Consider the following 27753-nt stretch of genomic DNA (forward strand, 5'->3'; position numbering starts at 1 on the left):
GACGTACAGCTGTAACACTGGATACAAACTGGTACCATTGACAGCAGTGACTTGTCAGGCTAGTAGGAGGTGGAGTACACTACCTATGTGTACAAGTAATACTAGAATGCTGTATTATATTGTATAAAGATATGTATCCTTTTCAGTTGTCTCTTGTGGACTACCTCCTCTTGTTGCAAATGGTTCATGTGTTCACTCTGGTTTTACATTCGAAGAGAACGCTATCTACAATTGTGACAATGGGTATAATATTTCTGGTACTTCTACTATCAGTTGCCAGGCGAATGGGAGGCGAATGGGAGGTGGGAATCGGCACCTACATGTACTCGTAAGTATTCATATACTTTAATTTGTGTTTGTTACAATACTACTACAATACTGTCAATACAGCTGTTTCTTGTGGCTCCCCTCCTGCAATTTTGAATGGATCTTCTACCACACCTGCTGAAGTAGTTACATTTGGAGAAACTGTGACTTACGAATGTGATACTGGTAATGAGGTGTCGGGATCATCTACTGTAACTTGTCAAGCAGACAAGAGTTGGAGCTCATTACCGGCTTGTACAGGTTCTCGTTTTGTAAAGCAAAACACTTATGTCTAGATTTATTCCTTCCAGCTATCTCATGTGGAGCTGCTCCTACAATTATCAATGGATCAATGACTTCTACTGGTACTACATTTGGGGAAACGGCCAATTACATTTGTGATATTGGTTTCAGTCTGACTGGTTTATCAACAATTACTTGTCAGGTAAACCAAACTTGGGAGGTTGAACCTGTTTGCACAGGTGAGCTGCTATTATTCAGTTTATTATTGCGTCTATTATATGTACATGCATGCAGTTGTCTCTTGTGGAGTACCTCGAATAGTTAAAGAAGGATCTAGTAATTTCACTGGGACCACATTTGGAGAGACAGCTACTTACAGCTGCAATAATGGCTACCATATTTCTGGTTCAGCCGAAATAATTTGCCAGGCAGATGCGAACTGGGATGCTGAGCCAGAGTGCTTGCTAGCAGGTGAATTTATGGCATTCCAGCATGTATATTACATTATGTGCAGATTTTTCATGTGGTTCTCCTCCTGTTATCCTCAACGGATCTCCTGGTAGACCAACTTCCGTACTAACTGGTGGAATAACTACATATACCTGCGATCATGGATTCATCCTAATCGGCTCAAACACAGCTACTTGTTTGTCAACTGGTGTGTGGACAGCACCATCTACATGCCAAAGTAAGATTTCAAAACAGAACGTTTATTTGAGTGAGTGTGAAAACATAACACAAATCAGTATTTTGAGTGTGAAAACATAAAACAAGTAAAAAACAGTAGTTTGGAATGTTACCATAATATTTCACTCCCTCATTGCCCCTACAGCTACTCCCCCAGTCTACTTATCGCTTTTCTCCACCAACTACTTGTCTACTCTCCCGGAAATCCCCCTATCCTCTGTGGGAGAGGGGAAGAACAGTTCCCTTTCCTGCCATACCGACCTGGCTGCTTGTTGCCGACAGCTGGATTCAGGAGTGGAGGGTGGTCTAGGAAAGTGGCATTATCCAAACGGAACAGTTGTAGTGACAGATAAACTACGGGATGATCTGTATACAACTAGGGAACAGAAGATGGTCAGTTTGAATCACAAGAATGCTACCAATGTTTCAGGTGGTGTGTACTGTTGCGTTGTGCCTACTACTCAAGGAAAGCAGTCTATTTGTGCAAACTTAGGTAATTATAGTAGATAATCTGATGTATATATACTTTCCATGCCAATTACAGAATTTGTGCAAGGAGACACTGAAACTCAAAGCATTCAGCAGACAGACTATACTGGGGCATTTGCAGGAGGAATAGTCGCTGTAGTTGTTTTAATTATCACTGGAACAGCTGTGCTTCTGCTTGTTCTGAAAAATCATGCCAACTGCACAAAAAAAACCTGAGGTTTGCATCCACGCATCAGTTCCTAGCAAAAAGTATTACATCATTATGTTTTTCAATAGAGATGCATCATGTGAAATGAAAAGAGATCATCCTCTTCAAACTACGCCGGTTAAGGATTCTATTTACGAAGAAATTGGCCTAAGTACCATTGAAAATAAGTGTGCTAACAATTCAAAATGACGATACGAGTAGTTCCAGTGATTACGAATACATATACAAGTAACTATCTGATGAGATTCAAATGTGACTATTTGGACAATGACACTTCCCTTTAGATAAAGATGTGAAGGAGTTTGTTTAGCTATGCTGTAAAGATTTAGTTTTTGTTTACTGTAAAGTGAATTATCTGTTAATGATCTTTACCAATTTTAAGTGTTCTGAGCCGGTAAAGATCATTAAGTTACAATGTAGGTTAACCCTACTGTAAGCAGCATACTTTATAATTAGCAGCTCACACCCTATCATACGTATCTGGTACCTAGTTACGTACACACATTGTACGTACACACACGCTCCCACTGCAAGTATTCGCCTAACTATCCTACCAGTACGAATTTCTGTTTTTCGGACCCAGAGCTAAAAAGATAAAGACTGCATGAGAAATATGTGAGTTATTGTTCGATCCGCTTTATCTTTAGAAATTGACATGGTTACCATGGTTGATACTATGTTAAAATGAATGGTAATTATTGTTGTCCTGGTTGCCATAGTTATGTGTTATTGTGAACCAAAGTAATAAATCATAATCTTGTATGTAAAAATAGTTCAGTTATTAGAATCTGCCTAGGGCAGCAAATACCACTACTAGAACAACTGCTATTACAAGTATTGGTAGAATTGCAGTAATCCATATTACAGGACCTATGCACCAGTTACAGCAACTCTTGTACTCCATACGGCCACCAAAGTTGTCTCTCTCCTCAAATTTTCTCTGAGCCTGCAAGGAGTTATTAAACATGCAGATGCATTAACTATAATTACATAGTTGCTATTATGCTAGCGTAACATAATTAGCTATTATACTGTCAGTAGATTATGTGAAAAATAAGATACAGTGTGTACTAGAGCTAGAACTTTACAGTATGATGCCAAATCAAATATCATCCTACATAAGAACTACCTGTTTCATTTTCTTGATCATGGGAATGCAACACAAAAGGATCACGGGAGATGTCAGAATAGAGAAGATCACAGTGGCAATAATTGTCCAATTGATGCAGCACAAAAGCTGGTCAATGTAATAGTAGTTGAATCCATATGACTCAGTTGCATACAGTACAGTTCGATTTTGGTCTGGTTGTCGAATGTTGAAATCAATGTGATGGGGGTTCACAGCTATCCATCTCTCATTCTCTCCCTCCCGGGGAGGAACACACACTATGGCTCTGACAGCAAACTGGTCTAGAGCTGTAATCTGGCTTAAGGCTATTCTCTTTTCTTCCTCAGTTAGGATTCGAGTAGCTACAGGTGGCTCTGTTGATCTCCAGTGGCTCATTCTAACTCGATAAAGTGCAAAATATGGTTCTACACCAAGCGTTTCACTAATTTATACAATGTCATGAGCCAAAAATTATGAACCCTGTGTAATTGGATACAATGTAGGCATGCACACTTAGAGTGCTACAATGATATCAAATTACGAGATTTCCTGTTTGGGATAATAATAAGTTTTGGGGGATTTATTTGGGTTCAACTTATAAGCCCATGCAGTGTTTTAATATAGTTTCCTGTTTACATAATGGTTAGGTACAGGTTCTCATATTAACCCTTTCCCTGCTTTAATTAACAGTGAATATTCGCATATTTTGTTTAAAAAATTTATAACTCATGAACCGTATATTAAAAACACTTGTAACAAAGTTCCACAGGTAGAACCGGACCTGTCGCATTCATGGAATCATCATTGTTGCCTAGCAACCAACCACCACCCCACAAATAACAATTGTTAACAAAAATTCATAATTATGTACACAAACAATATTGTGTGATGTTACGAAGTGACTGAACACATGATATAAGTGTTCAGAATGTTCTCACGGTGACATGGCTGACTCAGGACTCAATCAGGATCTGCAGAAACTTGTATTTGAGGTTCTATCGGCAGACGCCCTTTTCCCGGGAAATATTTTCTTCACCTACACACAGGTTTACAAGTTTAATGGTGGCTCATGGTGTCCACTGTTGTACTAACTAGCCTAAACAAACCTATAGTGAAGCTATCAAGACTACAAATGCTACTCTATAGTGACTTACCAGGTTCAGGAAGATGGTTCATGGTCCACCTCAAGTGCGTCTTCCTCAGGATTCTCAGGCTCTTTCTTTTTAGCTTGACCTCTGAAAGGAAGCTTCCTACCTAGCTATGATCCCAGTCACTGTCCTCTCACTCTACAAGGCCATAGGCATCGATATTCTCACTCTCTAGCTTCCCTAGAACCTCCCTGAGGTTGTACTACAAAGATCTTGTAGCAATTATAAAACGGTCACTTTTCTTTCGACAATTCTGATCGAACCGTACCTCAAAGCAAAATATTAAAAATACCATGTGGAAGAGCAGCTCAATGCGCATGTGCTGGTACCTGCAGTGTGTGCATAGCTCCAACACAGCGTGCACAACGATTTTTTGAAATTTATCAGTAGCCATGCCGACTATAGTCGGCTAAAGCGGGGAAAGGGTTAAGTACTTACATCTATAGATTTATGACTTCCAGCTATCTCATGTGGAGCTGCTCCTACAATATTATTATCAATGGATCAATGACGTTTACCGGTACTATATATACATTTGGGGAAATGGCCAATTACATTTGTGATATTGATTTCTGATAATTACATGTCAGGCAAATCAAACTTGGGAGGCTGAACCTGTTTGCACAGGTAAGCTGCTATTATCAGCTTATTATGCGTCTATATGTACATGCACACAGTTGTCTCTTGTGGAGTGCCTCGAATATTGGAGAGACAGCTACTTACAGCTGCAATAATGGCTACCATATTTCTGGTTCAGCCGTAATAATCTGTCGGGCGAATGGGAAGTGGAACGCTGAGCCAGAGTGCTTGCTTGCAGGTAAATTTACTATAGTCTAACTATCATGTATAATTATACGTGCAGCTTTCTTGTGTGGTTTTCCTCCTGTTATATCTTCCATGGATCTCCTGGTAGACCAACTTCCGTATACTAGATGGTGGAACAACTACATATACCTGCGATCATGGATTCATCTTAATCGGCTCGAGCAAAGTTACTTGCTTGTCGACTAGTATGTGGACAACATCACCTAAATGCCAAACTAGGAATACCTAACAATGAAATAATCATGAAAGTATCAAACTGCTTGAGTGCATATACTGATTGCATCCATTATTTATAAATGCAGGTCCTCCCCCAGTCTACATATCGCTTTTCTCCACCAACTCCTTGTCTACTCTCCCAGAAATCCCCCTATACTCTGTGGGAGAGGGGAAGAACAGTTCCCTCGTCTGTCATACCGGCCTGGCCGCCTGTTGCTCACAGCTGGATTCAGGAGTGGAGGGTGGTCTAGGAGAGTGGCATTATCCAAACGGGACAGTCGTAATGACAGATAACTGCGGGATGATCTGTATACAACTAAGGAACAGAAGACAGTCAGTTTGAATCACAAGAATGCTACCAATGTTCCAGGTGGTGTGTACTGTTGCGTTGTGCCTACTACTCAAGGAAAGCAGTCTATTTGTGCAAACTTAGGTAACTATAATCATCTTTTATCTGATGTATTTTCCATCACTAATAAATTATTAAGGAGCCACTGAACTTCCAAGCATTCAGCAGACTGACTATACTGGGGCATCTGCAGGAGGAACAGTCGCTATAGTTGTTGTAATTATCGCTGTAACAACAGCTGTGCTTATGCTTGTGCTGAGATACCGTACCAATCGCAAAAAAGCAAACCCAAGGTGTGCATCCATGCATCAGTTCCATATGGCTATAATGCACTATAATTCTTCCCAGACCTGCTTCATGTGAATTATCATCTGTGGAAAGCTATCAGCAATGCGAATTAATTTTTCCTCGAGCCATCGATGATTCTAATTACGCAGAGATTTATCCACTGGCCGTTGTCAAGACAAAGTTTGAATATGTACCGTATGTCAAACATAATGCCAGCGTTAAACCCCAGGAGACAGATGTTGATAAGAGCCTTGAAGAGGACCAGTGAGCTGACATATTACGTACAAGTAATTACGATACAGCTTAAATATGACACAATGTACTTTTATAGCTGCTCACCCTCTGTCAGTGTGTTGTTGCGTTCATATAGAATTGTATATTATGTTTTTAATGATCTTTACCAAAATCAAGTGTTGTGTGAGGGTAAAGATCATTAAGTTTGATCGTTTATTAGCCATAAAACATTTTGTGGGTTGGCTCAGGGGTTGGCTAAGTTGCTCAAAGAAGGAGTGTTGATATTGGCATGGTTCAAGTGAGGTCCACCACTAGACCTGCAACTAATAGGTCCTTGAATTGTTATCTGTTTATGAGAGGTTCTATAGAGAGAAAGACTGCATGAGAAGAATAGTTGCTATAGTGCGCATATGTGAGTTTATTGTTATAATTATTGTAGAGTAAGTGTTCTGAGCCCGTAAAGATCATTAATTAAGTTACAATGTAGAATATTGTATATAGTATACTTTATAAGTAGCAGCTTACATACCTATCATAATTATGTGTCTATATAGTATCTACACACATTTTACGAACGCACACGCTCACCACTGCAAGTCCGGATATTCGCCTAACTATCCTACCAGTACAAATGTCTGTTTTTTGGACCCAGAGCTAAAAAGATAAAGACTGCATGAGAAATATGTGAGTTATTGTTTGATCCTTTTTATCTTTAGAAATTGACATGGTTGCCATGGTTGATACTATGTTAAAATGAATGGTAATTATTGTTGTCCTGGTTGCCATGGTTATGTGTTATTGTGAACCAAAGTAATAAAATGCAATTAATAGCATATTAAACGGGGTTAACAACAAGGAGCAGGCCGCAATGACGTCACTCATCTCAACGCATGTGCACTAAAGTTGAAGCCTCGTGGCAGTCTCAGAACTATTAGCAGTCACTTTGTGAGCGATATCAAACGTCCGTCATTCATTCCCCTCCTCATTCCCACCCCTCTTGTACTTATAATTATGCTTAGTTCTTTCGGTATCTCCAGTGTCGGTCAGTTTGCACCCTGTCCAGCACTGTGACAAGAGCATATCATGTGCATGGGCACCAGATTGAGTAATAGGTTACTGTGGTAAAATACCATTTAAAGAAAACAAGATCTGGCTTAAATATAACCCCAAAAAGGCTGAGGGGTTAATCCCCTAGGCGGGGATGCCCCTTCAGATGAACTTGAACCCAACCAATATCATTACGCTAACTGCATAACGATATAATACTCTACCTGATACTGTGACACAAGTTGTTAATCATCGGTTACGGTATAGTGTTCCCACCCACGCAGCAAATGCTCTATGAATATCATTATTTTTGTGCATTTTATACAGTGGAGAATCTAGAAATGTTTCTTAGTCGACTTATTTTATCCTCGGTAGGCAAGGAAATATTGAACTGACGCTTCTATCTATTTATACGAATGAATGGGCAGGGCGACACGAAGAGAAATGTTGAATACACATGCAGTCAAGTGAGTTGCAGCTAGCCGTCAGTTTGTAGAGAGATCGAGCGAGTTTGTAGGTACTGACCGTCTAGTTCTAGCTTTAGCTCTTCCGTATGAAATTTTACAAGCTATATCTCTTCGTTTCTCACTCTGGAAGGTATTTATCTCCATCTACAAGTCTTGATGAGAGCTGCAAGTACTTATTGCTCATACAAAATGCCGACTAGTTATACTAGCAGTTTTAATTTTATCTTGTCTCTTTTATGCATCTTCATAATCATTTCATTCATAAAACAAAAGCAATAGAATTAATCTTTATACAAATATGTACAGTAGACTTAGCTTTTGTCCTGCAAGATTAAGGAGAGAAAAAGCAAACTATAAAAAAACTCATGAATATTCATGAGCAATCATTATACCATAACCGTAAAAAAGTTCAGTTATTAGAATCTGCAGCAAATACCACTATTAGAACAACTGCTATTACAAGTATTGGTAGAATTGCAATAATCCATATTGCAGGACCTATGCACCAGTTACAGCAACTCTTGTACTCCTTACGGGCACCAAAGTTGTCTCTCTCCTCAAATTTTCTCTGAGCCTGCAGGAGTTATTAAACAGATGCATTAACTATTAGATCATAGTTGTTATTATACTAGCATAACTTGTTGCCCAGTGAGTGGGCAGATCAAAGCAATCCAGTGCTCAGTATATGGCATTTGCATCACTGCCATGGCTACCATATATTGCACTGGATTATATATGCACTTGCACTGTGTGTAAATGCAGTAGATCTCTTTAAGAGATATCCACTTGGGACTTATGCCCCACCATCCCACCCAATATTTTATAGGTTACTACTTTTAGTGGTATAAGAAAACCTAAAGATTTACTATGGAATTCAGCAAACTAATGAATACACTAAATTCCTTCAAAACACATGTCTTTTATTATGACTTATATGACCAGTCAGACGAGTTTAACGTCATTGGGCAACAAGTTAGTTATTGCAGGCGCCCTCGTGCAACATGCCGCACTGGATGACATAATGCCCTCGGGCATTATGTTGCTCCAGTGCAATATATGGCATGTTGCACTCTGGCTGGGCAATAACTAATACATAATTAGCTATTATACTGTCAGTAGATTATATGATTACATGATACATATACAGTGTGTAGGCTAGAGCTAGAACTTTACAGTATGATGCCAAATTAACTACATAATAACTATACCTGTCTCATTTTCTTGATCATGGGAATGCAGCACAAAAGAATCGCGGGAGATGTCAGAATAGAGAAGATCACAGTGGCAATAATTGTCCAAATGATGCAGCATGAAAGTTGGTCAATGTAACAGTAGCTGTTGCATCCATATTTGTTCTCACCAGCATACAGTACAGTTCGATTTTGGTCTGGTTGTCGAATGTTGAAATCAATTTGATGGCTGATAGGGTTCACAGCTATCCATCTCTCATTCTCTCCCTCCCGGGGAGGAACACACACTATGGCTCTGAGACCATCCCTAGCTGCAGCAAAACGTTCGAGAGCTGTAATCTGGCTTAACGCTATTTTCTTTTCTTCCTCAGTTAGGACCCGAGTAGCTACAGATGACTCTGTTGATCTCCAGTGGCTCATTCTAACTCGATAAAGTGCAAAATATGGTTCTATACACCAAGCGTTTCCACTAATTTATACAATGTCATGAGCCAAAAATTATGAACCCTGTGTAATTGGATACAATGTAGGCACACACTTGAGTGCTACAATTATATGAGATTTCCTGTTTGGAAATTTTGGGGGATTTATTTGAGTTCAACTTATACATATACACTAAGCCCACGCAGTGTGTTTTAATATAGTGTTCTGTTTACATAATTTAGGTGCAAGATCAAATAGCATATGGTACAAAGGTTTTTATGCTGGTAAGTTGAGGGAATGCTTCTGAGTGTAAAGTTACTCATGCATAAGTTGTACATACAGCACAGTAATTTAAACTTTACACTCTAAAGCATTCCCTCAACCTACCTGAAAACAGATAATAACATACATTTTCTCTGTTTCCGAATATTTTGCTGGTGAAAAACCTTTTCGAATAAGCCAAATCAGCAGAAAATTTGCAAAGATTGTGTATAATTACCAGTACTATGTAATAGTTAGAACATGGGCATGAGGTATCTATGTGTTATAGTGTCCCAAAGCTCGAGGGCTTTAGCCCGAGGGATGAGGGACACTATAACCATAGATACCGAATGCACATGTTCTAACTGATTTAGATCCCAAAACCTATTGGCTACTAGAAATGCACTAGCTTAGCAACAGTCAACCTATATAAACAGCCAACCTAGCAACTGCATCATTATTCTTTTGAAAACTAATATCTGAAGTTGGCATCTCTGTGTCTCTACTAAATCTGTGGTCTCTATTCAAGTCAACCCTGTTCCTCCACTTCAGTTTGATGGACAAAATTATAGTCCTAGCTCCACCCACAAAACGGAAACATCCAGCTCCTCCCCCAGTTTTGCAGCAAACAAGCTAGCCCAGCACACTTCCCACGAAACGAGCGGCTCTCACAAAGCGAAAGGAAGACACCTATAAGCTATAATTTGCAGCAAACAAGCCCAGCAAACGAGCGGCTCCTATACTACTCTTGAACAAAGCGAAAGGAACTTTAGGAAGAAGCCAAAGCTAGAATCCCAGCACTTCCATACATCCAGCTCCTCCCCCATGCAGCCTTGCAGCAAAAAACGAGCGTCTCCTACTACTTTCGAACAAAGCCAAAAAAAGAAACTAGAGCTTCTCTCTTTCATTCTAGTTCTGTTATTATTATTATTACTAGACAAAGCATCTAGCTACAATAATTTTTATGTTATTACATGTGTATCTTCTTGTAAATCACAATACAATGTACAATGTTGTAGTTTGTAGCCCAGAGCAATCTATAGTACCGGTACTATAGCTCATAGTTCCCTGCTAAATACACTCAAATGGGATCTAAGATTAAGGTTTTGCGATTTTATTTATGCGAATTGATCAGTGCTAGCTCGCAATGTTTGCATAATTATATTTGATGCTATGCTCAAGAACAGTTCTATATACATTCAAAGAAATGCTCCTCAAGTGTTGGTAAACTAAAGTACTCTCTGTTGTAACTAAGTTACTTCTACTATCAGTTGCCATGCCATGCAGGCAAATGGGGGGTGGGGGATGGGAATTGGCACCTACTCATAAGTATTTATATACTATTGTGCTAGTTATGAACTTAATATGAACTTAATACTGTCAATGCAGCTGTTTTTTGTGGCTCCCCTCCCTATGATTTCTAATGACATAATACATTTATAGAGACATAACACAAGTTAATTGATTACTGGATTAAAACAGCTCACCTGCAATTAATGCAAACAGGTTCAGGCTCCCACATTTGGTTTGCTAGACAAGTATATATTTGTTGATAAACCAGTCAGAATGAAACCAATATCATGGCCGTTGTAATGTAGTAATGTAATAATGTAATGTAGTAATGTAGTAATGTAGTAATGTAGTTGTAATCTTGTTGCAAATGTAGTACCCTTCGGTAGAAGTCAATGATTCATTGATAATTGTATAGAAGCAGCTCCACACGAGACAGCTGGAAGTTATGTAAGATGTAAGTATTTAATTAAAAAAATTAATCGTAACGGCCAGGCACCCAGGTCCCAAATGAACAGTTTGTGTACTAAACAACCTCTCAACAAAGGCTACCTCTGTAAAGGCCAAAACATTGTTCCCCATCAAAGGTGTCCGTTATAGAGGGGTTCCACTGTACTACAATTGTGCATGAGGCAACACTATATAAAATCGTATAATTCCCGTGTAGGTTTCTTATATCAACCCAGTCAGCAGTCGATCCTGACTCAAATGTCTACTATGAGAGCTGAGCCTTCATGCACGACTGCACGCATCTACATGTACAATGTTTACAATGCTTACTATACGTGCACTACTACACAGATAATTAATCAATGTATCAGAATTTTAATTAAGCATTGTTTATGTGCATGCATGGTTATAGTCTTTTCTCTAATTATAGAAACTATAACTCGTATACATACTACTTCCTGTTGTGGCATCGATGATGCACTGTCCTTCATATGAGAGTGTGTAGATCAGTGACTCAAAAACACTTGTTGGCACACCGTCACCAACATCCTTAACGTCCGACAAAAACACATTGGATCTCTGGGCCTCAGGTGTTGTGTTGAAGTGTTCCTTCAACAACTCTCCGTTGATGGAGTAGTGGCCAATTATGACGAAGCCTAGTGCTGGCACAAACCCTAGGGAGCTACCTGCAATGAAAACATAATTATTGTTATTGTTTGCGTAATTAGTAAAACCAGTAGGTTTTACATAGGATTGGCAGTGGGTTTGCCCTTGTTTAGCAATATTTTACTTATTTTGACTTGTGTTCAAACTGTTCTATCTCTGCAGGGAAAGGCCACATAAAGAAACTGAATAGACAGATAGTTTATTTAGCCTTTTCTCTCTTTGTATCTCTCATTTCATAATCCATGAACGTTTTAAATGTATGAATATTGTCATTTTAAAAATTGCACTATTTCTATGTTTCACCGCTCCTTGTCTGACTGACTAAGTAAGTGAGTAAGTAAGTAAGTAAGTAAGTTTCTTGCCCCGCATTTACTCCAAGTACAGCCCTCTCCAGGACATTCTGCACAGGGTTTCCAAACTACTACAACCTGGATTACAAAGCGCTTCTTCAGATTTGCGATTGCTTCCACGAGGCAGATGACCTCTCAGTCTCTATTTCTCTTACCTAGACAATTCCGCCATCTTTAATGACTCAGCAATTGCAAAATTAATCATAGATAGGCGTGGTTAAGAAACCGTGCGCCTAAAATCACTGGGTGATGAGTGCAGCCGGGCTTTTAGAGCCTGAGATGTTGCTGTTCTTCACACTGTTCAGCTCCAGCTCCCTTTCTCTGACAAGCATGCTATATTTACTGGCTATATATCATGCTCTTAAAAATGGCTGTCATTTAATACTGATTCACAAATTCAACATATCAAGCAATATTACTCATTGCTATAATTATAATTAGTCCAGAGATATTCGAGAAGATATCTGATTAGTCCTGTCTTCTCTTCTTGAACTTCTGTACTGCCTCTTGACGTTCCACTTGTACTGAAAAAGAAAGGGAATCCGACTAGAAAAACATTTGCAATGTGAAAAATTGCTAGGATTGGCCAGGGGAACCACAAAAAAGCGTGGAAACAAGAAATCCGACGAGAGCATAACTCCAATCCGTTACAACGTCATGAACATGTACAATACATAGTATATAGACTGTGTTCCAGATCCATCTACCAGCTTCCATCCACCACATCATTCCATGCAGGTCACCAGTACGGTCCGTGCATGTTACTACGCATGGATGGACTGTGTGTACCTGTGCTCAACACTGCATGTATTAGAACATCAATTCATCACAAATCATCATGATTATATGCCCGCACATTCCAAAATGGATGTATAATAAAAGGATTGGTCATCACCCACCAGTAAAAATTGCGTATTTATATTATATTGGCCGGGAAAACATGGAAAACTACCAGTACATGTGATTGACGTTGTAACGGATTGGAGTTATGCTCTCGTCGGATTTTTTGTTTCCACGCTTTTTTGTGGTTCCCCTGGCCAATCCTAGCAATTTTTCACATTGCAAATGTTTTTCTAGTCGGATTGCATTAGGATTGGCATGCAGCAGTATGATGCCGGATGAAGCTATACTTTTTACTCACGTCTCGAAGTTAGAGAGCTGTTATGCCAATAGCAAATGCTAACGCAACTGTAACAACTCTCCATCGCTGACTGTGTTTCAAGCTGTGATAGGTATTCTCCGATTAGTGCGATATTGTACAGCGAGAGAGTTTTCTCAGGAATGGTATTTACCTGCCTACAAGTGAAAATCACATTCAGTATGTCTTCCTTCGTCCATTCCTGCAATGTACACGAAAAAAAATCAATAATCATACCCGTACTTGTATTGTCATGTACAAAGCACACAAATCTCAATACAGTAAAAGTTGTATCTTACTTTTTGTACGTTTGCAACAAACAGCTTTGCACCCATGTATGTGGCATGTGCTGCCCGAAATTTTTCAAATGATGTTGAAAATATAGTGTCTTCAACAAGGTGTGCTTTGGACTGTTGGTGAGTGAATATATCTGTGGCACGAGTGGCAGACTGCAAAGCACCCTCACAATATGCCTGAAATGAAGGTGGAATTTTTGGGGATTTTGTGAAGACTGCAGCAAATGACTCCAAACGCTCAGGATTGGTGTGTTCAGGGTACTTCCGATTAGCTTCCTCCCAGGTAGTACTCGTGATTCTACAAAAATATTTTTTAACGTCCATGAATGCATGTACAGCAAAGGGCGTGCTGTAGTATCAAAAATGCAGTAAAGGTTCTACTATAATTATTATAAGCCCTGAGGGTCTCTAAATACGTGTAAACTCCCTAAACAGTGTCTCAGATATAAGTATAAGCACTTTAGCAATGCAATTTGGTGGTCTTATCTATATAAAGTGAAGTACACTGTACATGTACAGGGCCGTAAGATGTTTTAGGTGAGGGGGGGGCAGGAAAAAGGAATAGACCCTAGACTCGCAAGCCACTCCCTTTTCTCTGATTGGACGGGGGCGGGAGAAAAGGGACTGGTGACTCTGGGCTACAGCTTGTGTAAATCAGGAATGCTATTAAATATTAATGTCACGTGCAAATTATCCAATTTATTCTGATGCGTCAAAAGCTAAAGACACACAGAAGACAAGTATACAGATCTATCTAGCCAGCCTTTTGATTTTATAGATCCTTGTACCAGTGTCTGTTGTGCCACAACTTGTGGATTAGCATGGAACAGCTGATGAACGTAGAAATCTTGGCAGTCCTTCTTTGAACCGAGGAGTGGCAGCGATTTAAGACAGCTTGTACAAGTCTGACTACTCTCAATTCAACTGCTGCCGTCTGCCATTATCTGTCTTGTATTGTACAGGTTATTAAAAGCTTTAGGCAACCAATGACTTTCGGCTGCCAGTTCTCATCACGTAAAACTAAAACAAGCTAATCTCTGCTGGTGTCTTAGATGACTATATCCTAGCTGAATGCCTGATGATGTTATTACTCCATCATCTTCTCTTTTCTAGCACTAGCATCCATTCTTAAACTGTAGCTAAGAAGCCCGCGATCACTTTTGCAGGCTACGCAATTCTACTTAACCTCACGCAATTTTTGGATCACGTGGAAAAATCAATGAATAATCTCTACCCAAATTCTGGTAGAGACACAAAATGTGTCCCAGAGTCACCAGTCCCTTTTCTCCCGCCCCCGTCCAATCAGAGAAAAGGGAGTGGCTTGCGAGTCTAAATAGACCCACCCCTTGCGACACAGGGGTGGGTCCGGGAGGGGGAACTTTTTGACTTGTATGTTCTCAGATCAAAGTTTAGAAAGACAACACAGTGATCTGCTGGACTCTGCAGAGGAGCCCCACCCCATTTCACAGTCTAAAAACCAGAGGTGGCTTCTGCCCCCCAGCCCCCCTGGTTCTTATGGCCCTGATGTATTATGTACATGTATATAATTTTCTAAGACAGCATGTTATTGCGAAATTATGAGATATAATTATGCCAATACAAAAATTATATTACTTGCAAAAGGCTCGCTCAATAGTCCACATTGATCGGTAGTTTACCGCCTTTTCACGAAGCTCTGCCAAACTAAGATCTCCATCAACTACATCCTGCAGAACATCAAGCTTAAATTCCTCAGGCAAGCACTGAATTGGGCTCAAGTATTGTTGCCTGAATTCAGGCTTCGTAATAAGAGATTTTGTGCTGAGGGTCTGGTCTTTTAACTCCCCCTCCTCAAACTTGTCCATGATATAGTGGACACCAGCTTCCAAACATCACTCTTAAACGAGGCCTGATTGAAGACATTGTCCATAGTGCACCTTCCCATGTCCTAAAACAATTAATTGAGCGGTCAGTGCATGTAATCGGCCATTGCAATACAAATCTTACCTGTGGTAGTATGCAACGCTTGCATGTGTCCCTCCACTCTGTGTGCGACTTGGTTTCTGAGGTTTCCCCGCTGGACTCCGTACCAGCCAATGCAAAGAGTTTGAAACGGCATGCTTCAACATAGTCATTGCAAGTATAATATTATAGTTTGTATAGCGCATAAAATAACTCACATAGTCTCTGTGCGTCATTTTGTACCCAAAATGCCCGTTGACGTTGTGCCGTGAAGCTAAACGGAGGGATTCATCATCTGTGAGCCCAATATAGACTCTCTGAAGAGCCATGTTTTCTGGATTCTTTAAAGATATCTCTTTTCTTGCCAGAGCTGAGTGCTGCCCTCCCAATACCTCGTACCTGTAGCCATCTTTCCTTTTTGTGTCGAAGGCTTCTTTTGAGGGAACAGATACACATAGTGCTGCAATGGGTGGTACACCAGGAGCTGAAGGGAACCTTCAAACCTTGCTGCCAGAGCCTTAACAAACGATGTGTCTACTGGTCTAACACATCGTTTGGCCTCATGTGGTTTTACTAGGGTGTTGAGAAGCAGATCAAATGTACCTGCGGTGTACAAATATAAATAATTATAGTGTAAATTTTATACAATCATGCTACAGTGGAACCTTTGTTAACAACCACCTCCGAATAAAGGCCAGCTGCTATATAACGGCCAGACACCCAGGTCCCCAATAAACAGTTTGTGTACAAAAACAACCTCTCAACAAAGGCCACCTCTGTATAAAGGCCAAAACATTGTTCCCCAAAGGTGTCCGTTATAGTTCCACTGTACATTTTTTAAGATTGTGTGAATAGTATTTATATATACCTTGTCGCTTGATGAAGATGGCATCATCAAGGGGATCGCGGTGTTTAAATACCTTCGCAGTTGGTGGAGTTAGGTTTTCCCTGGAACTGGACGCATCACTATCAAGTGAAAACTCCTGGTCATCACTAGCCTCGGTCCCAGGCCGATTTTTTTTAAAGCGACCTAGCATTCAATTGGAGACGGATCGGCCTGGGGTCGAGGCTAGGTCATCACATGCACTAAACTGTTTTGGTCATAGGTAGATTTTGGCACATGAAACCCTCTTTCCACGTTGAACTGCAGAAATAATTATCATTAGTCACAACGTCAAGTTTAATGATCGACTGGCTCAATATTTATTATAGAGCAAAACCTTCACATAATTATATATACCTCTGTGAATGTATTCCATGCCTTTATGAAATCCAGGGACTTGTTATTAGGCGCCAACAGCTTAAACTCGTGGTTGAAATTGCTCTGGTTCCATTTAAGAAGAAGGCAATTGAGTACGATATAACTCCCATTCTTGAATTGCACCTATAGTATGACATTCAGTGTACAGCCAAATACAATTCTACCTGAATAGCATGCTCTAGAAACCCTTGAGTTGTGGCTTCCGCACAATTTTTCTGATTTGTTGGGGTTGAAACATGTGAAATTGCTCCAAGAGGCTTTCCTGACTTGTTTAACAGCTCAGCTTTGTTTCTCACAACTGCATGTTCCACAGAGAAGGAGCTTCCACATGAGCAATTGGAGGGAGTACGATTTGGTTTCCAGCCATATCTCAGGGCCAAAGCGTCGTGAACGCACCTTTGTGTATAGAGGGAATCCAAATTCTTCAATGGGTAGTGCGGTTAGCCAGTTTGAAGCTCCTCTTTCCGAAGCGAGTGTCGTTGCTCTTTTCTGCTGAGTTAGGGTCTGTTTCAGGTTGTTTGCCTGCAGTTCCGAGCATGAGCGTCTTATTTTCCGGTTTTCTGACTTTGCAGTTAGTTGAGTGGATATTATGTTGTAAGAGTAAGATGACGTGTTAGTCTACTTAAAATAGCTTTCTTTAGTGGGGCTGAGATATTTAAGGATGCCATATACTAAGTACATGTACTAGGTCGCTTCAGTGTCCTTGGTAGCTCCTCCCATAATTATGCTTCACCGACAGCTAGCTGCAATGCCCTAGCCCTACCGTAGTAGATATACGTAGTATTCTATGCCTTTGAGCTCTAGCTTGATTTATCCGAGGCTTTGTTGTAATTCACTTTTGCTGTTACAAGAGGAACAACCTGCATTGCAGAAATGCCCGGAGGTACTAGAGTACACAAGTACACAAGATGGGGCAAGACTAGCCTCGATTCAAGGCCGATTAAAATACGTATTTTAATCGGCCTTGAATCGAGGCTAGGGCAAGACTAGACGTCGCCGTGAGCGGATTCTGAGGAGGTAGACATGAAAGAACCTTCTGTGACGTGAGAGTGTTCAACCCACATGCTCGCTCAAACACAGTAACACTAATCTCACCGCTTGCTATCGAAAACACGAAAGACTGAAGAAGAACGCCTACAAACAAAGAGTTAGAGCATGCCTCGTTCACACCCCTGGTTTTCTCGGCAACAGGTGGACTCGGAACTGCATGAGGCAATTACTTTTTATAAGCACCTAACCTGTCTCCTGGATTCCAAGAGAGACGATCCTTATAATAGAACCATATCCTGGCTGAGATGTCGCCTCACCTTCTCCTTGTTGAGATCCTCAATTCGCTGCATCAGGGGAGCACGCTCGCATCCGGGTAGCCTCGATCCCAGGCCGAGTTTTCGCTTTTATAACGGTTAGGCGAACAACTGGGCCTGGTACTAGTTGTCTGCGCATGCGTCAATCGTTCGTCAGATTCTGACGAATGGATATTCTCGTTCACTTTCGTGACATTTATATTCGTGTACTATCGTGTACTAGAAGTCAGTTCCCGTTTTATCATTATTGGAATCGATTGGAATGGCTCTTAGCTGAAGCTTCTCTCTTCTCTGAAGCTTATGCTGAAGACTGAACAACAAGGGAAGAGGTATAAAGCTTTGTCAAGCTTGTTAAGGTCAGATATTTTTGTGTGGGCCCTATGGCCGGCTATGCTATCAAGTCTTGTTCATGTTTGGCAAGAATGTAGGTAGACTATAGTTTCATCATTAATATGGTGGATCAACTGAAGAGTGTGAGCTAGAGAACTTGGTGCTGCCATCATCAGCTCGTCGACAATGACACTATAACCGAGAAATTTAATATGTATAGATCTACACGTATTTAAAATGTCTACTTCTCTGTACAGGAGCAATGGCTAATATCCAGCTATCCCAACAGTGCTCCTCTTGGCTATACTAACGGACGAGACTGGACAGTTTGAGGTAAGGGTTTAACCGTCTTTGGTTTCTTTTAATATTGTCCTATACTCACAGACACAGGACTGGAGTATGACCTGCTCATTCGAGCGTTGCTGGGTAGCTCAGAGACATCAAGAGAATCTACGTTTTCTCAAGCAATGAGTTACGAGTTGGGGCCTAGAATCAGAGAAGTCCAGCAGCCTGCTAAATCTTTTTGAAACGTAATTTGAAGGCATTCAATCATCCTGGAGTTGCCCTGGGTCACTGTAATTGTGCTGCAGCACAACTGGCAACTCCCCAGGCCTTTGTGAAGCAGCTTCCTATGTGCATCTTTTGTGTACTCACTCTGTGCATTTTCTGTGTACAAATTTCAATTATTGATTTATTAAATATTTTTGCCGACCACAAATATACAATGAAAATTTGACGCATGTGCAGACAACTAGTACCAGGCCCAGTTGTTCGCCTAACCGTTATAAAAGCGAAAACTCGGCCTGGGATCGAGGCTAGCAATGAGTTACGAGTTGGGGCCTAGAATCAGAGAAGTCCAGCAGCCTGCTAAATCTTTTTGAAACGTAATTTGAAGGCATTCAATCATCCTGAAGTTGCCCTGGGTCACTGTAATTGTGCTGCAGCACAACTGGCAACTCCCCAGGTCTTTGTGAAGCAGCTCCCTATGTGCATCTTTTGTGTACTCACTCTGTGCATTTTCTGTGTACAAATTTCAATTATTGATTTATTAAATATTTTTGCCGACCACAAATATACAATGAAAATTTGACGCATGCGCAGACAGCTAGTACCAGGCCCAGTTGTTCGCCTAACCGTTATAAAAGCGAAAACTCGGCCTGGGATCGAGGCTAGCATCCGGGATGCTTCGTAAGATCTCTTGCAGACCTAATGAGTGCCGAATATGTGGCCTCATCGGCTGTAACTAACTGGAACCTCACAATTTATTTTTTGTACACGTATTGAACTGCACTTGTGTTTATCTTACTATGAAAAAAAAATTATGGGAGGAGCTCAATCATGCAGCTGTGTGCGCGCATGCGCGCACGCAGCTGCACGTATTTTGCAAGACAGAAATTCTGCATGGTTCTACAGCTATAATATAATTGAGAAGACTATACTGAACCATGAGCTATAATTACTCAAGTTTGTCTCTGCATAATGGCACGAATACATCAATGATTTATTTTCACCTGCATTAAGTTGCACTACAGCAGATCTACCTCCCTCATTTGTTTCAGGAGGCTCAACCCCGCTTTTCCATTTTGAGTCTGAGCCTTGGATTGGCAGACTGGAAGGTGTTACCAACACAATGGTGAATGTCGTCTGGCTGGAAGGGTCTTACACAAAGAAATGGAAAGAAGCAAAAGTGCAAGACCCCATTAACAGGCGAAAGAAGATAGACTGGAAAGACACAGTTCCGAAAAGCTCCATCATTTTATTTGATTTTGAGCTCATGTCTGCAGGGAATCTAAGGAAGGCCACAATAGAGCATCTCAAAAAAGCTTATGATGAAAGGAGAGAGGAAAGAGCCAATTAAATGAACTAACTCAAGTTCCATACATCATGGTTGAAACACATTATAATATTATTGTTGCATGTAGCATTGAAGATCTATTGCATTGTCTTGTTTTATCTGTTAGTGACACGAGGTCCATCGAAATTGTTGTTTCTAAAAGGAGAGTCGCTAACAGAATGAGTACATTTCTTGATAGCATAGAGCAGAATCTTGGAAATACAGTCATGCATTCTCATATACAAACTATAATCGGAACTTTTAGGACGCACTGTGTTAACACCACTTAAATGCCAAAGTAGGAATCCCAAACGATGAAAGTTTGTTTAAATATGAAAAGCATCAAAGTGCAATTAAAATTGAGTGCATGTAGCATCAAATCTACACAGGTCCTCCCCCTGTTTACTTATCGCTTTTCTCCGCTTGTCTACTTTCCCGGAAATCCTCCTATCCTCTGTAGAAGAGGGGAAGAATAGTTCCCTCGTCTGTCATTGTTTTGGTAGGTAATTATTTATTGTTTCAGTTTCAGTTCTCTGTTTTTAGTTCGTTGAGTAGGATAATTCATTCCATACTGACCTGGCCGCTTGTTACTCACAGCTGGATTCAGGAGTGGAGGGTGGTCTAGGAGAGTGGCATTATCCAAACGGGACAGTCGTAGTGACAGATAAACTACGGGATGATTTGCATACAACTATAGGGAACAGAAGACGATCAGTTTGAATCACAAGAATGCTACCAATGTTCCAGGTGGTGTGTACTGTTGCGTTGTCCCTACTACTCAAGGAAATTAGGTAACTAATCATTTATTATTTCTATTTTCCATCACCAAGGAGCCACTAAACCTCCAAGCATTCAGCAGATAGTACTGGGGCATCTGCAGGAGGAATAGTCGCTGTATTTGTTGCTGTAACAACTGTGCTTATACTTATCAAAGATACCAGCAATGCGAATCAATTTCTCCTCGAGCCATCGATGATTCTAATTACGCAGAGATTTCCCCACTGGCCGTTGTCAAGACCATATGTCAAACACAATGCCAGCGTTAAACCCCAGGAAACAGACGTTAATAAGAGGAGCAGTGACCAGTGAGCAATACATACAAGTAATTACAATACGGTGACAGAATGTACTTTTTTAGCTGCTCACCCCCCAATAAAATGTGTGTCAGTGTGTTGATGTGTTCATATAGGATATAGTTTTTGTACCCAAGATCAAGTGTTGTGTGACGGTAAAGATCATTAACTTAGATAGCTTATTATTATACAAGTGCTGTTTTGTGGCAAAAATGGGGAGAAGAAGTAGGGTTGCCAACCGTTGGCTAAGCTGCTCAAACACACCAAAAAAAGTAACAGGATGGAGTGTTGGTATTGGTTTATTAACTTTATGATTATTGGCATGGTTCGAGTGACGTCCAGCACTACTTCTCCTTCAGTTGTAGCAGCTTTATAGGTACAATCCTTTGAATGTTTTATGAGAGGTTCTAGAGAGAAAGACTGCATGAGAAGAGTACATATAGTTGCTAGTGCATGTAAGTTGAAATTGCTTAATTACCTTGTTATTATTATTATTGTAGAGTTAGTGTTCATACACACATAATTATGTGTAGCTTGATTGATTTGTCATACTAAATAAAATAAAAGATTCTAAAAATCCCCCCCAACTGCAGTATTTTTAGGACCGACGTTGCCAAGATCAAAGGTCCCAGATGTACGTACATTGGTGCCTAGCCTCGAATCGGCCTGGAATTGAGGCTAATTGATGCCATGCCCGGCTGTGTATAACACACTACGGCGCAAAGGTACAAGTGGATCGAACAATACCATGCAGTGACTGGTATTGTTTGATCCTTTATTATCTTCGCTTGCGGTACCAGCTCAATTAATTGTACAAACTGACAAGCATGGCTGCATGGTACACATCATGAGGCCAAGGAGCTAGTAGAACAATCGCTCTATTGTGCTGGTGGCAGCTATACATTACCTGGAACCATAATTATAGGCATAGCAGTACAGAAACCTACACAAAAAGGTCAGTGTACATAAGGTAATTGGTTTACTCAAACCAAGTGGTCAGTGCACAGATGGTAGTTGGTGTACTCGTATAGGTGTAGGGAAGCCATGTACGGTGCATGATATCAGAAGTATTGCTGTACTAAGAACTGTGTGCTCATATAAATTTCCTATGATAATTTAACCAAGTGGCACAGATGGTAGACACATAAATTGGTTTTCCCAGTAAGGCCAGTATACATAATAGGTGAGAAGCCATGCACATGCAGTGGTGTCAGGAGTGTTGCTGTATGTACCATGAACAATGAAATGTGTGCTCATTGTTCTATAGTGTTGCATTCATATGGAAATATCGGTGACCTACTTATGAAGTCACCTTCTTACTAAGAAGTCAAATAGCCAAAGGTTGAATGGTATATAGAGATTTCTTTCAAAAGTCAACAGAGATCATGCATGCATGCATGATATAGTGCTGATGTTATGAGTTGTGAGCTGTGTTGATATACTGGCAGTACTGAGCTTAATGCACATGCACTTGCCATCAATGAGTGTTCAACTTCTTACTGCTGGGCATACATAATTATAGTCACCATCTGCATGTGTTCAATATGTACCTAATTAACATTTATTAGAACCTTATTAGCATTATTATACATTATGTAATACTTACTACTACCTTAACCATGATTTGATGTTGATTTTGATATCATACTCTTTTCTCATTGTTAATGCTCCACGTATTTAAGGTTTTGTTCACCTTTTTTGCCTCACTTCGCTTTACCTTCACTTTACCTGTATTGTCAGTTGGTTTTGCTAAGAATTTGGTTAAGCTACACTGTGAAGTCAATTTGCTAGTTGTTGTTGCCTATAGCTAGGAGCCTGCCTCTAGCTAATTTGTCTAGCCTGTTTAGAATCGCTCTACACCAAGATAAGGGAATCAATCACCATATTGCAGTACTCCTTTAGCCTCGGTTCCTGCATGGGAATCGAGGCTAAGTTATTACACATGTACATGCACTTATAGTGGTCAGTGGCATAATTATGGTATTTGGTTATCTCGGAGGTGGGAAGCCATGCAAGGAGTGTTGGAGCAATGAACCATGTGATCATTTTCATATGTAGATCTAGGTTTGCGTTCATACAAGGACATTTTTGTTAATTGTAGCTTCCACTATATGAAGTCACTATAGGAAGCCACATAGCAAGGGGTGACCAGAAAGTCAGATCATCTCCTGACTGAGATAACCCTATATATAGACTCTTACTAGTGCATATATTTATGAGTCAGTGAGCTCTGCTATATTGGGCTAGCAAGTACTGCATGTGCAATGATGGCTCTAGAAAAAGGACAAACTGTTATCTCCAGTTTGATTCTGATACTTTTTGTTGTAGTGGGATGTCAGATTTATGTTGTATTTGACACCAAAAGTGAGCTAGCAAGTACCAAAAGTGAGCTAGTAAACACCAAGCTTCAAGTTAGCCTACAAAACAAGAGACTTGTAACTATCGAGCATGGCAAGATAAACAATGGTAATATTCTCAAAAGGAGAGCTCGGCAAGCTGATAGGAATGATGACAAATTTGAAGAGGCTGTGTTAGCCCTGTCTGAAAATGACAAGGAAGCTGCTTCAATTTTGCGAGGTGCTGTAAAAGAGGTTGTTCTCAATGAAATTCACAATTGCAGTCGAGTTAGCAATGTCATCGACAGCTGTAAAATTATTTCCAAAGTTACTGGACCGAAGGGCAGCAGAGGACAACGTGGATACGCGGGTCGAAGAGGACTCATAGGCCGCAGTGGCCTTCGTGGTGCATCTGGCAGTGACGGTATAGATGGACCTCCTGGCTCTCCCGGAGGACCTGGGACACCTGGAAGGGGCGGCCCTAAAGGAGATCCAGGATTCGCTGGACCCCCTGGAGGTTCAGGACCATCTGGACCATCTGGACCACCTGGACTCACTGGTGAATCCGGACCTGTGGGACCTAGTGGACCACGTGGTGCTAGGGGAATTACTGGTGATGGAGGACCTCCTGGAATTCCTGGACCTTTAGGACCTCCTGGAGTTCCTGGGCAAACTGTGGTGTTTGAGCCTGGAAATGAGTTTCCAACAATAATTTCTGGACCTCCAGGAGCGACTGGACCCGCAGGACCTCGCGGAATGAAAGGTGAAGACGGGTTTGACGGACAAGATGGAGCGCCAGGGGAACCAGGACCAGCAGGACCAGTAGGATCACGTGGAATGAGAGGTGCAGATGGGTTCCAGGGCCACCAGGACCAGTAGGACCTCGCGGAATGAAAGGTGGAGATGGCGGCCCTAAAGGAGATCCTGGATCAACCGGACAACAAGGACCTGCAGGTAGGCAGGGATTGGTAGATTATACTAGCATAATTTTGAGCATAATAGAGGTTGTTGAAGATTACATGCTATATAGTTAGCCTCTGTTCCAGGCCGATTTTTCTTCCGTTATACTGATGACAGAAAAAAACCTTCTAGGAATTTTGAATCGAGGAGTACTGGTGGAATATCTCCTTTGCATGGCATGATTTGAATCATAGTTTGGTGCTGCGTGCTTGTATATGACATCACAATGGGATGTGGTCTATGTTGTGGTCATTCTTTACACTTGAATAATGTGATAATTATGTCTTCTCGAGTAAAATAATAAGCAGTGGCTTGAGCTATCTACTACCTGCAGGACCTCGCGGAATGAAAGGTGAAGATGGGTTGAACGGACCACCCGGGGCATCAGGACCAGTGGGGCCTACTGGAATGAAAGGTGGAGATGGCGGAGTGCCTGGCCCTAAAGGAGATCCTGGTTCAACCGGACCACAAGGACCTCCTGGATTCATAGAAACTGATGATGGTCAAATAGTTGCTGGACCACCTGGCCTACCCGGATCTCCAGGAACACCCGGACAGAAAGGAGACCCTGGGAATAGCGGACCCCCTGGAACACCAGGAGATATAGGATTCACTGGACTATCTGGACCATCTGGACCACCTGGACTCACTGGCATTCCTGGAGTTTCCGGACCTGTGGGACCTAGTGGACAACCTGGTGCTAGGGGTTCTAGTGGACAACGTGGTGCTAGGGGAATTATTGGTGACCCTGGACCTTCTGGACCTCCTGGAGTTCCTGGAGAAACGGTGGTGTTTGAACCTGGAAATGAGTTTCCAACAATAATTTCTGGACCTCCAGGAGCGGCTGGACCTGCAGGACCTCGCGGAATGAAAGGTGAAGATGGGTTCAACGGACCACCAGGGGCAACAGGACCAGCAGGACCTCGTGGAATGAGAGGTGGAGATGGCGGCCCTAAAGGAGATCCTGGATCAACCGGACAACGAGGACCTGCAGGTATAAACTCGGGTTGGTAGAGTACTTGAATTTTCTGAAAAAAAGAAAGTCAGTATTTGAGTCAGTAGTAAGCACTTGTATGACTATACTAAGTATTTTTTCATTGATTGGTGGATCCTTAATTGGCATGGTATATGATTCCAGTCATAGTTAGATGTTGCTGGTATGACATCACATGCAATGGGATGTGGTCTATATGTTGTGCTCGTTATTTACACTGAGGGAAGAAAATACTAACCCCTATACCTGCAGGACCTCGTGGAATGAAAGGTGAAGACGGGTTTGACGGACAAGATGGATTATCTGGACCACCAGGGGCACCAGGACCAGTAGGGCCTGCTGGAATGAAAGGTGCAGATGGCGGAGTTCCTGGTCCTAAAGGAGATCCTGGATCAACCGGAGCACCAGGACCCCCGGGATTCATAGAAACCGATGGTGGTCAAATAGTTGCTGGACCACCTGGCAATCCCGGACCTCAAGGAATATCTGGACAGAAGGGAGACCCTGGGAATAGCGGACCCCCCGGAACACCGGGAGAAATAGGTGATACAGGATCTCCTGGACCTTCTGGACCATCTGGACCATCTGGACCACCTGGACTCACTGGCGAACGTGGAGATTCCGGACCCGTGGGACCTAGTGGACAACCTGGTGCTAGGGGTCCTAGTGGACAACGTGGTGCTAGGGGAATTATTGGTGACCCTGGACCATTAGGACCTCCTGGAGTTCCTGGAGAAACTGTGGTGTTTGAGCCTGGAAATGAGTTTCCGACAATAATCTCTGGACCTCCAGGAGCGGCTGGACCTGCAGGACCTCCCGGAATAAAAGGTGCAGACGGATTTAATGGACAAAATGGATTATCTGGAGCGCCAGGGGCACCAGGACCAGTAGGATCTCGTGGAATGAAAGGTGCAGGTGGGTTCCCAGGGGGACCAGGACCAGTAGGACCAGTAGGATCTCCCGGACCGAAAGGAGACATTGGGGATAGCGGACCCCCAGGAAGAAGAGGAATGAAGGGTGATGCAGGAGACATGGGATCCGTAGGAACTTCTGGCTCTTCTTAAAGAGAGACTTTGCTCAAAAGGACTGTCTTAGAATTGTGTACAATGATTGTGAACATGCAATATATTTGTACTCCATTTTGCATTTAACAAATAATTGTACATTGTATATGCACAGTGAATTGTATATGTTAAAAAGTATAAGCAAGCCAGCTAGTACGTATATAGTCAATATACCATATGCACATTGTTACCGAGCAAATTGCAGAGAGACCAGATAAAATAACCAGTGCATGTGCTATCAATGTTATACCTACTAGTTTATACAACACTGCATGACGACCACAGCACCGATCTCTACCCATTTAACATGAATAGTATAGTATACAGTAATTTTCCCTAGAAACAATATTAAATTGAGATCTAGGTTAATTAAGAGCTACATGTATATAGTAATCTCTTTACCCCAGCTCGCTGTATCAGTATAGTACGGTGGCTGAGAAGGGTCACCCCCCTTCGCCTACCACCACAATGAACCGCGCACATTAATCGCGCGTGGTTAAACAAAGAGCCGCCAACAAATTTTCAAATCAGTCTGCACAAGGTCAAAGGTCAATAAATCATATCTGCATTGTAATTAATGCAACGTATTCTTTGGCTATCAATGCAGACTGCAGGGCATGATTCATTGACTTTTGACCTTGTACAGACTGATCAGAAAATTTGTTGGCGGTTTTGTGCGCGGACATCAGAAACAAGCGCGCACGCTTAATATATGTTAACCGCGAGCGTTTAGAATTAAGTGCGCGCGGTTAACAAAACATCTGTGCGCGGTTGGCGGGTGACCTTTCCCAGCCACTGTATATAGCGTAGCACTGTCACAGCCATATCAACACGAGCGAGAAAAATAAATCCATCACCCCAATCACTAGTGTGAGGAGCTTTGAGCTCATCAGGCAGAGCCTGTCTATTATAAAACCTCTTGAAGTTCAAGGAGATCTTCGAAGATCACCTACAAGTTTCAACTATTCAGTAGCCTA

At 41.5% G+C, this 27753-nt stretch overlaps 2 protein-coding genes, 4 long non-coding RNA genes and 1 pseudogene across 9 annotated transcripts; 4 read left to right on the forward strand and 3 right to left on the reverse strand.

Moving 5' to 3' along the window:
• Positions 1–411: 411 nt before the first annotated feature.
• Positions 412–2243, forward strand: LOC135335201 (protein lev-9-like). Its single transcript, XM_064530621.1, has 6 exons — positions 412–567; positions 618–788; positions 844–1020; positions 1064–1237; positions 1382–1729; positions 2218–2243. The coding sequence occupies exons 2-6, from the start codon at positions 659–661 to the stop codon at positions 2241–2243; spliced, it is 855 nt and encodes a 284-aa protein (XP_064386691.1). The 5' UTR covers positions 412–567; positions 618–658.
• Positions 2244–2643: 400 nt separating this feature from the next.
• On the reverse strand, positions 2644–3518 carry LOC135335138 (uncharacterized). The gene is made up of 2 exons (XR_010394439.1): positions 3063–3518; positions 2644–2879 (listed from the first exon to the last, which is right to left on the reverse strand). It is a non-coding gene; the product is annotated as an uncharacterized LOC135335138 (long non-coding RNA).
• A 227-nt stretch (positions 3519–3745) lies between these two features.
• On the reverse strand, positions 3746–4323 carry LOC135335155 (uncharacterized). Its single transcript, XR_010394460.1, has 2 exons — positions 4196–4323; positions 3746–4077 (listed from the first exon to the last, which is right to left on the reverse strand). It is a non-coding gene; the product is annotated as an uncharacterized LOC135335155 (long non-coding RNA).
• A 292-nt stretch (positions 4324–4615) lies between these two features.
• LOC135335142 (uncharacterized) lies at positions 4616–11586 on the forward strand. Of its 3 annotated transcripts, none has more exons than XR_010394445.1 (7): positions 4616–4816; positions 4867–5006; positions 5052–5663; positions 5719–5872; positions 5928–6513; positions 6656–6785; positions 11447–11586. It is a non-coding gene; the product is annotated as an uncharacterized LOC135335142 (long non-coding RNA). The 3 variants fall into 3 exon arrangements; XR_010394444.1 differs by having other exon boundaries at positions 5052–5199; positions 5317–5663; positions 5928–6785; XR_010394443.1 differs by having other exon boundaries at positions 5928–6785.
• Positions 7827–17100, reverse strand: LOC135335121 (uncharacterized). 2 transcript variants are annotated; one of them, XR_010394434.1, is made up of 8 exons: positions 16861–17086; positions 16489–16764; positions 15839–16223; positions 15666–15778; positions 15294–15606; positions 13850–13977; positions 8824–11915; positions 7827–8189 (listed from the first exon to the last, which is right to left on the reverse strand). XR_010394434.1 is itself a non-coding variant. In XM_064530551.1 (8 exons), the coding sequence occupies exons 5-8, from the start codon at positions 15521–15523 to the stop codon at positions 11650–11652; spliced, it is 990 nt and encodes a 329-aa protein (XP_064386621.1). In that variant the 5' UTR covers positions 15524–15606; positions 15666–15778; positions 15839–16223; positions 16489–16764; positions 16861–17100. The 2 variants fall into 2 exon arrangements, 1 of the variants encoding a protein (XP_064386621.1); XM_064530551.1 differs by lacking the exon at positions 7827–8189 and adding an exon at positions 13387–13585 and having other exon boundaries at positions 11650–11915; positions 13683–13977; positions 16861–17100.
• A 1148-nt stretch (positions 17101–18248) lies between these two features.
• On the forward strand, positions 18249–19255 carry LOC135335139 (uncharacterized). The gene is made up of 2 exons (XR_010394440.1): positions 18249–18848; positions 18900–19255. It is a non-coding gene; the product is annotated as an uncharacterized LOC135335139 (long non-coding RNA).
• A 4235-nt stretch (positions 19256–23490) lies between these two features.
• On the forward strand, positions 23491–26886 carry LOC135335202 (collagen alpha-1(I) chain-like; annotated as a pseudogene).
• Positions 26887–27753: the final 867 nt, after the last annotated feature.

Source organism: Halichondria panicea, chromosome 4, assembly GCF_963675165.1.
Source record: "Halichondria panicea chromosome 4, odHalPani1.1, whole genome shotgun sequence".
NCBI lineage: Eukaryota > Metazoa > Porifera > Demospongiae > Suberitida > Halichondriidae > Halichondria > Halichondria panicea.

What these genes read in the sequence shown, in the direction of transcription:
- LOC135335201 (XM_064530621.1), top strand. Translation starts at nt 659, where the DNA reads ATGACTTCTACTGGTACTACATTTGGGGAAACGGCCAATTACATTTGT. An exon ending in AGCACCATCTACATGCCAAA is followed by an intron (nt 1,238 to 1,381) that starts GTAAGATTTCAA and finishes TTGCCCCTACAG; the next exon opens with CTACTCCCCCAGTCTACTTA. An exon ending in GTCTATTTGTGCAAACTTAG is followed by an intron (nt 1,730 to 2,217) that starts GTAATTATAGTA and finishes ACTTCCCTTTAG; the next exon opens with ATAAAGATGTGAAGGAGTTT.
- LOC135335121 (XM_064530551.1), bottom strand. Translation starts at nt 15,523, where the DNA reads ATGGACAAGTTTGAGGAGGGGGAGTTAAAAGACCAGACCCTCAGCACA. An exon ending in TTGTTGCAAACGTACAAAAA is followed by an intron (nt 13,586 to 13,682) that starts GTAAGATACAAC and finishes TGTACATTGCAG; the next exon opens with GAATGGACGAAGGAAGACAT. An exon ending in CAGCTCTCTAACTTCGAGAC is followed by an intron (nt 11,916 to 13,386) that starts GTGAGTAAAAAG and finishes TTTTCATTGCAG; the next exon opens with GTAGCTCCCTAGGGTTTGTG.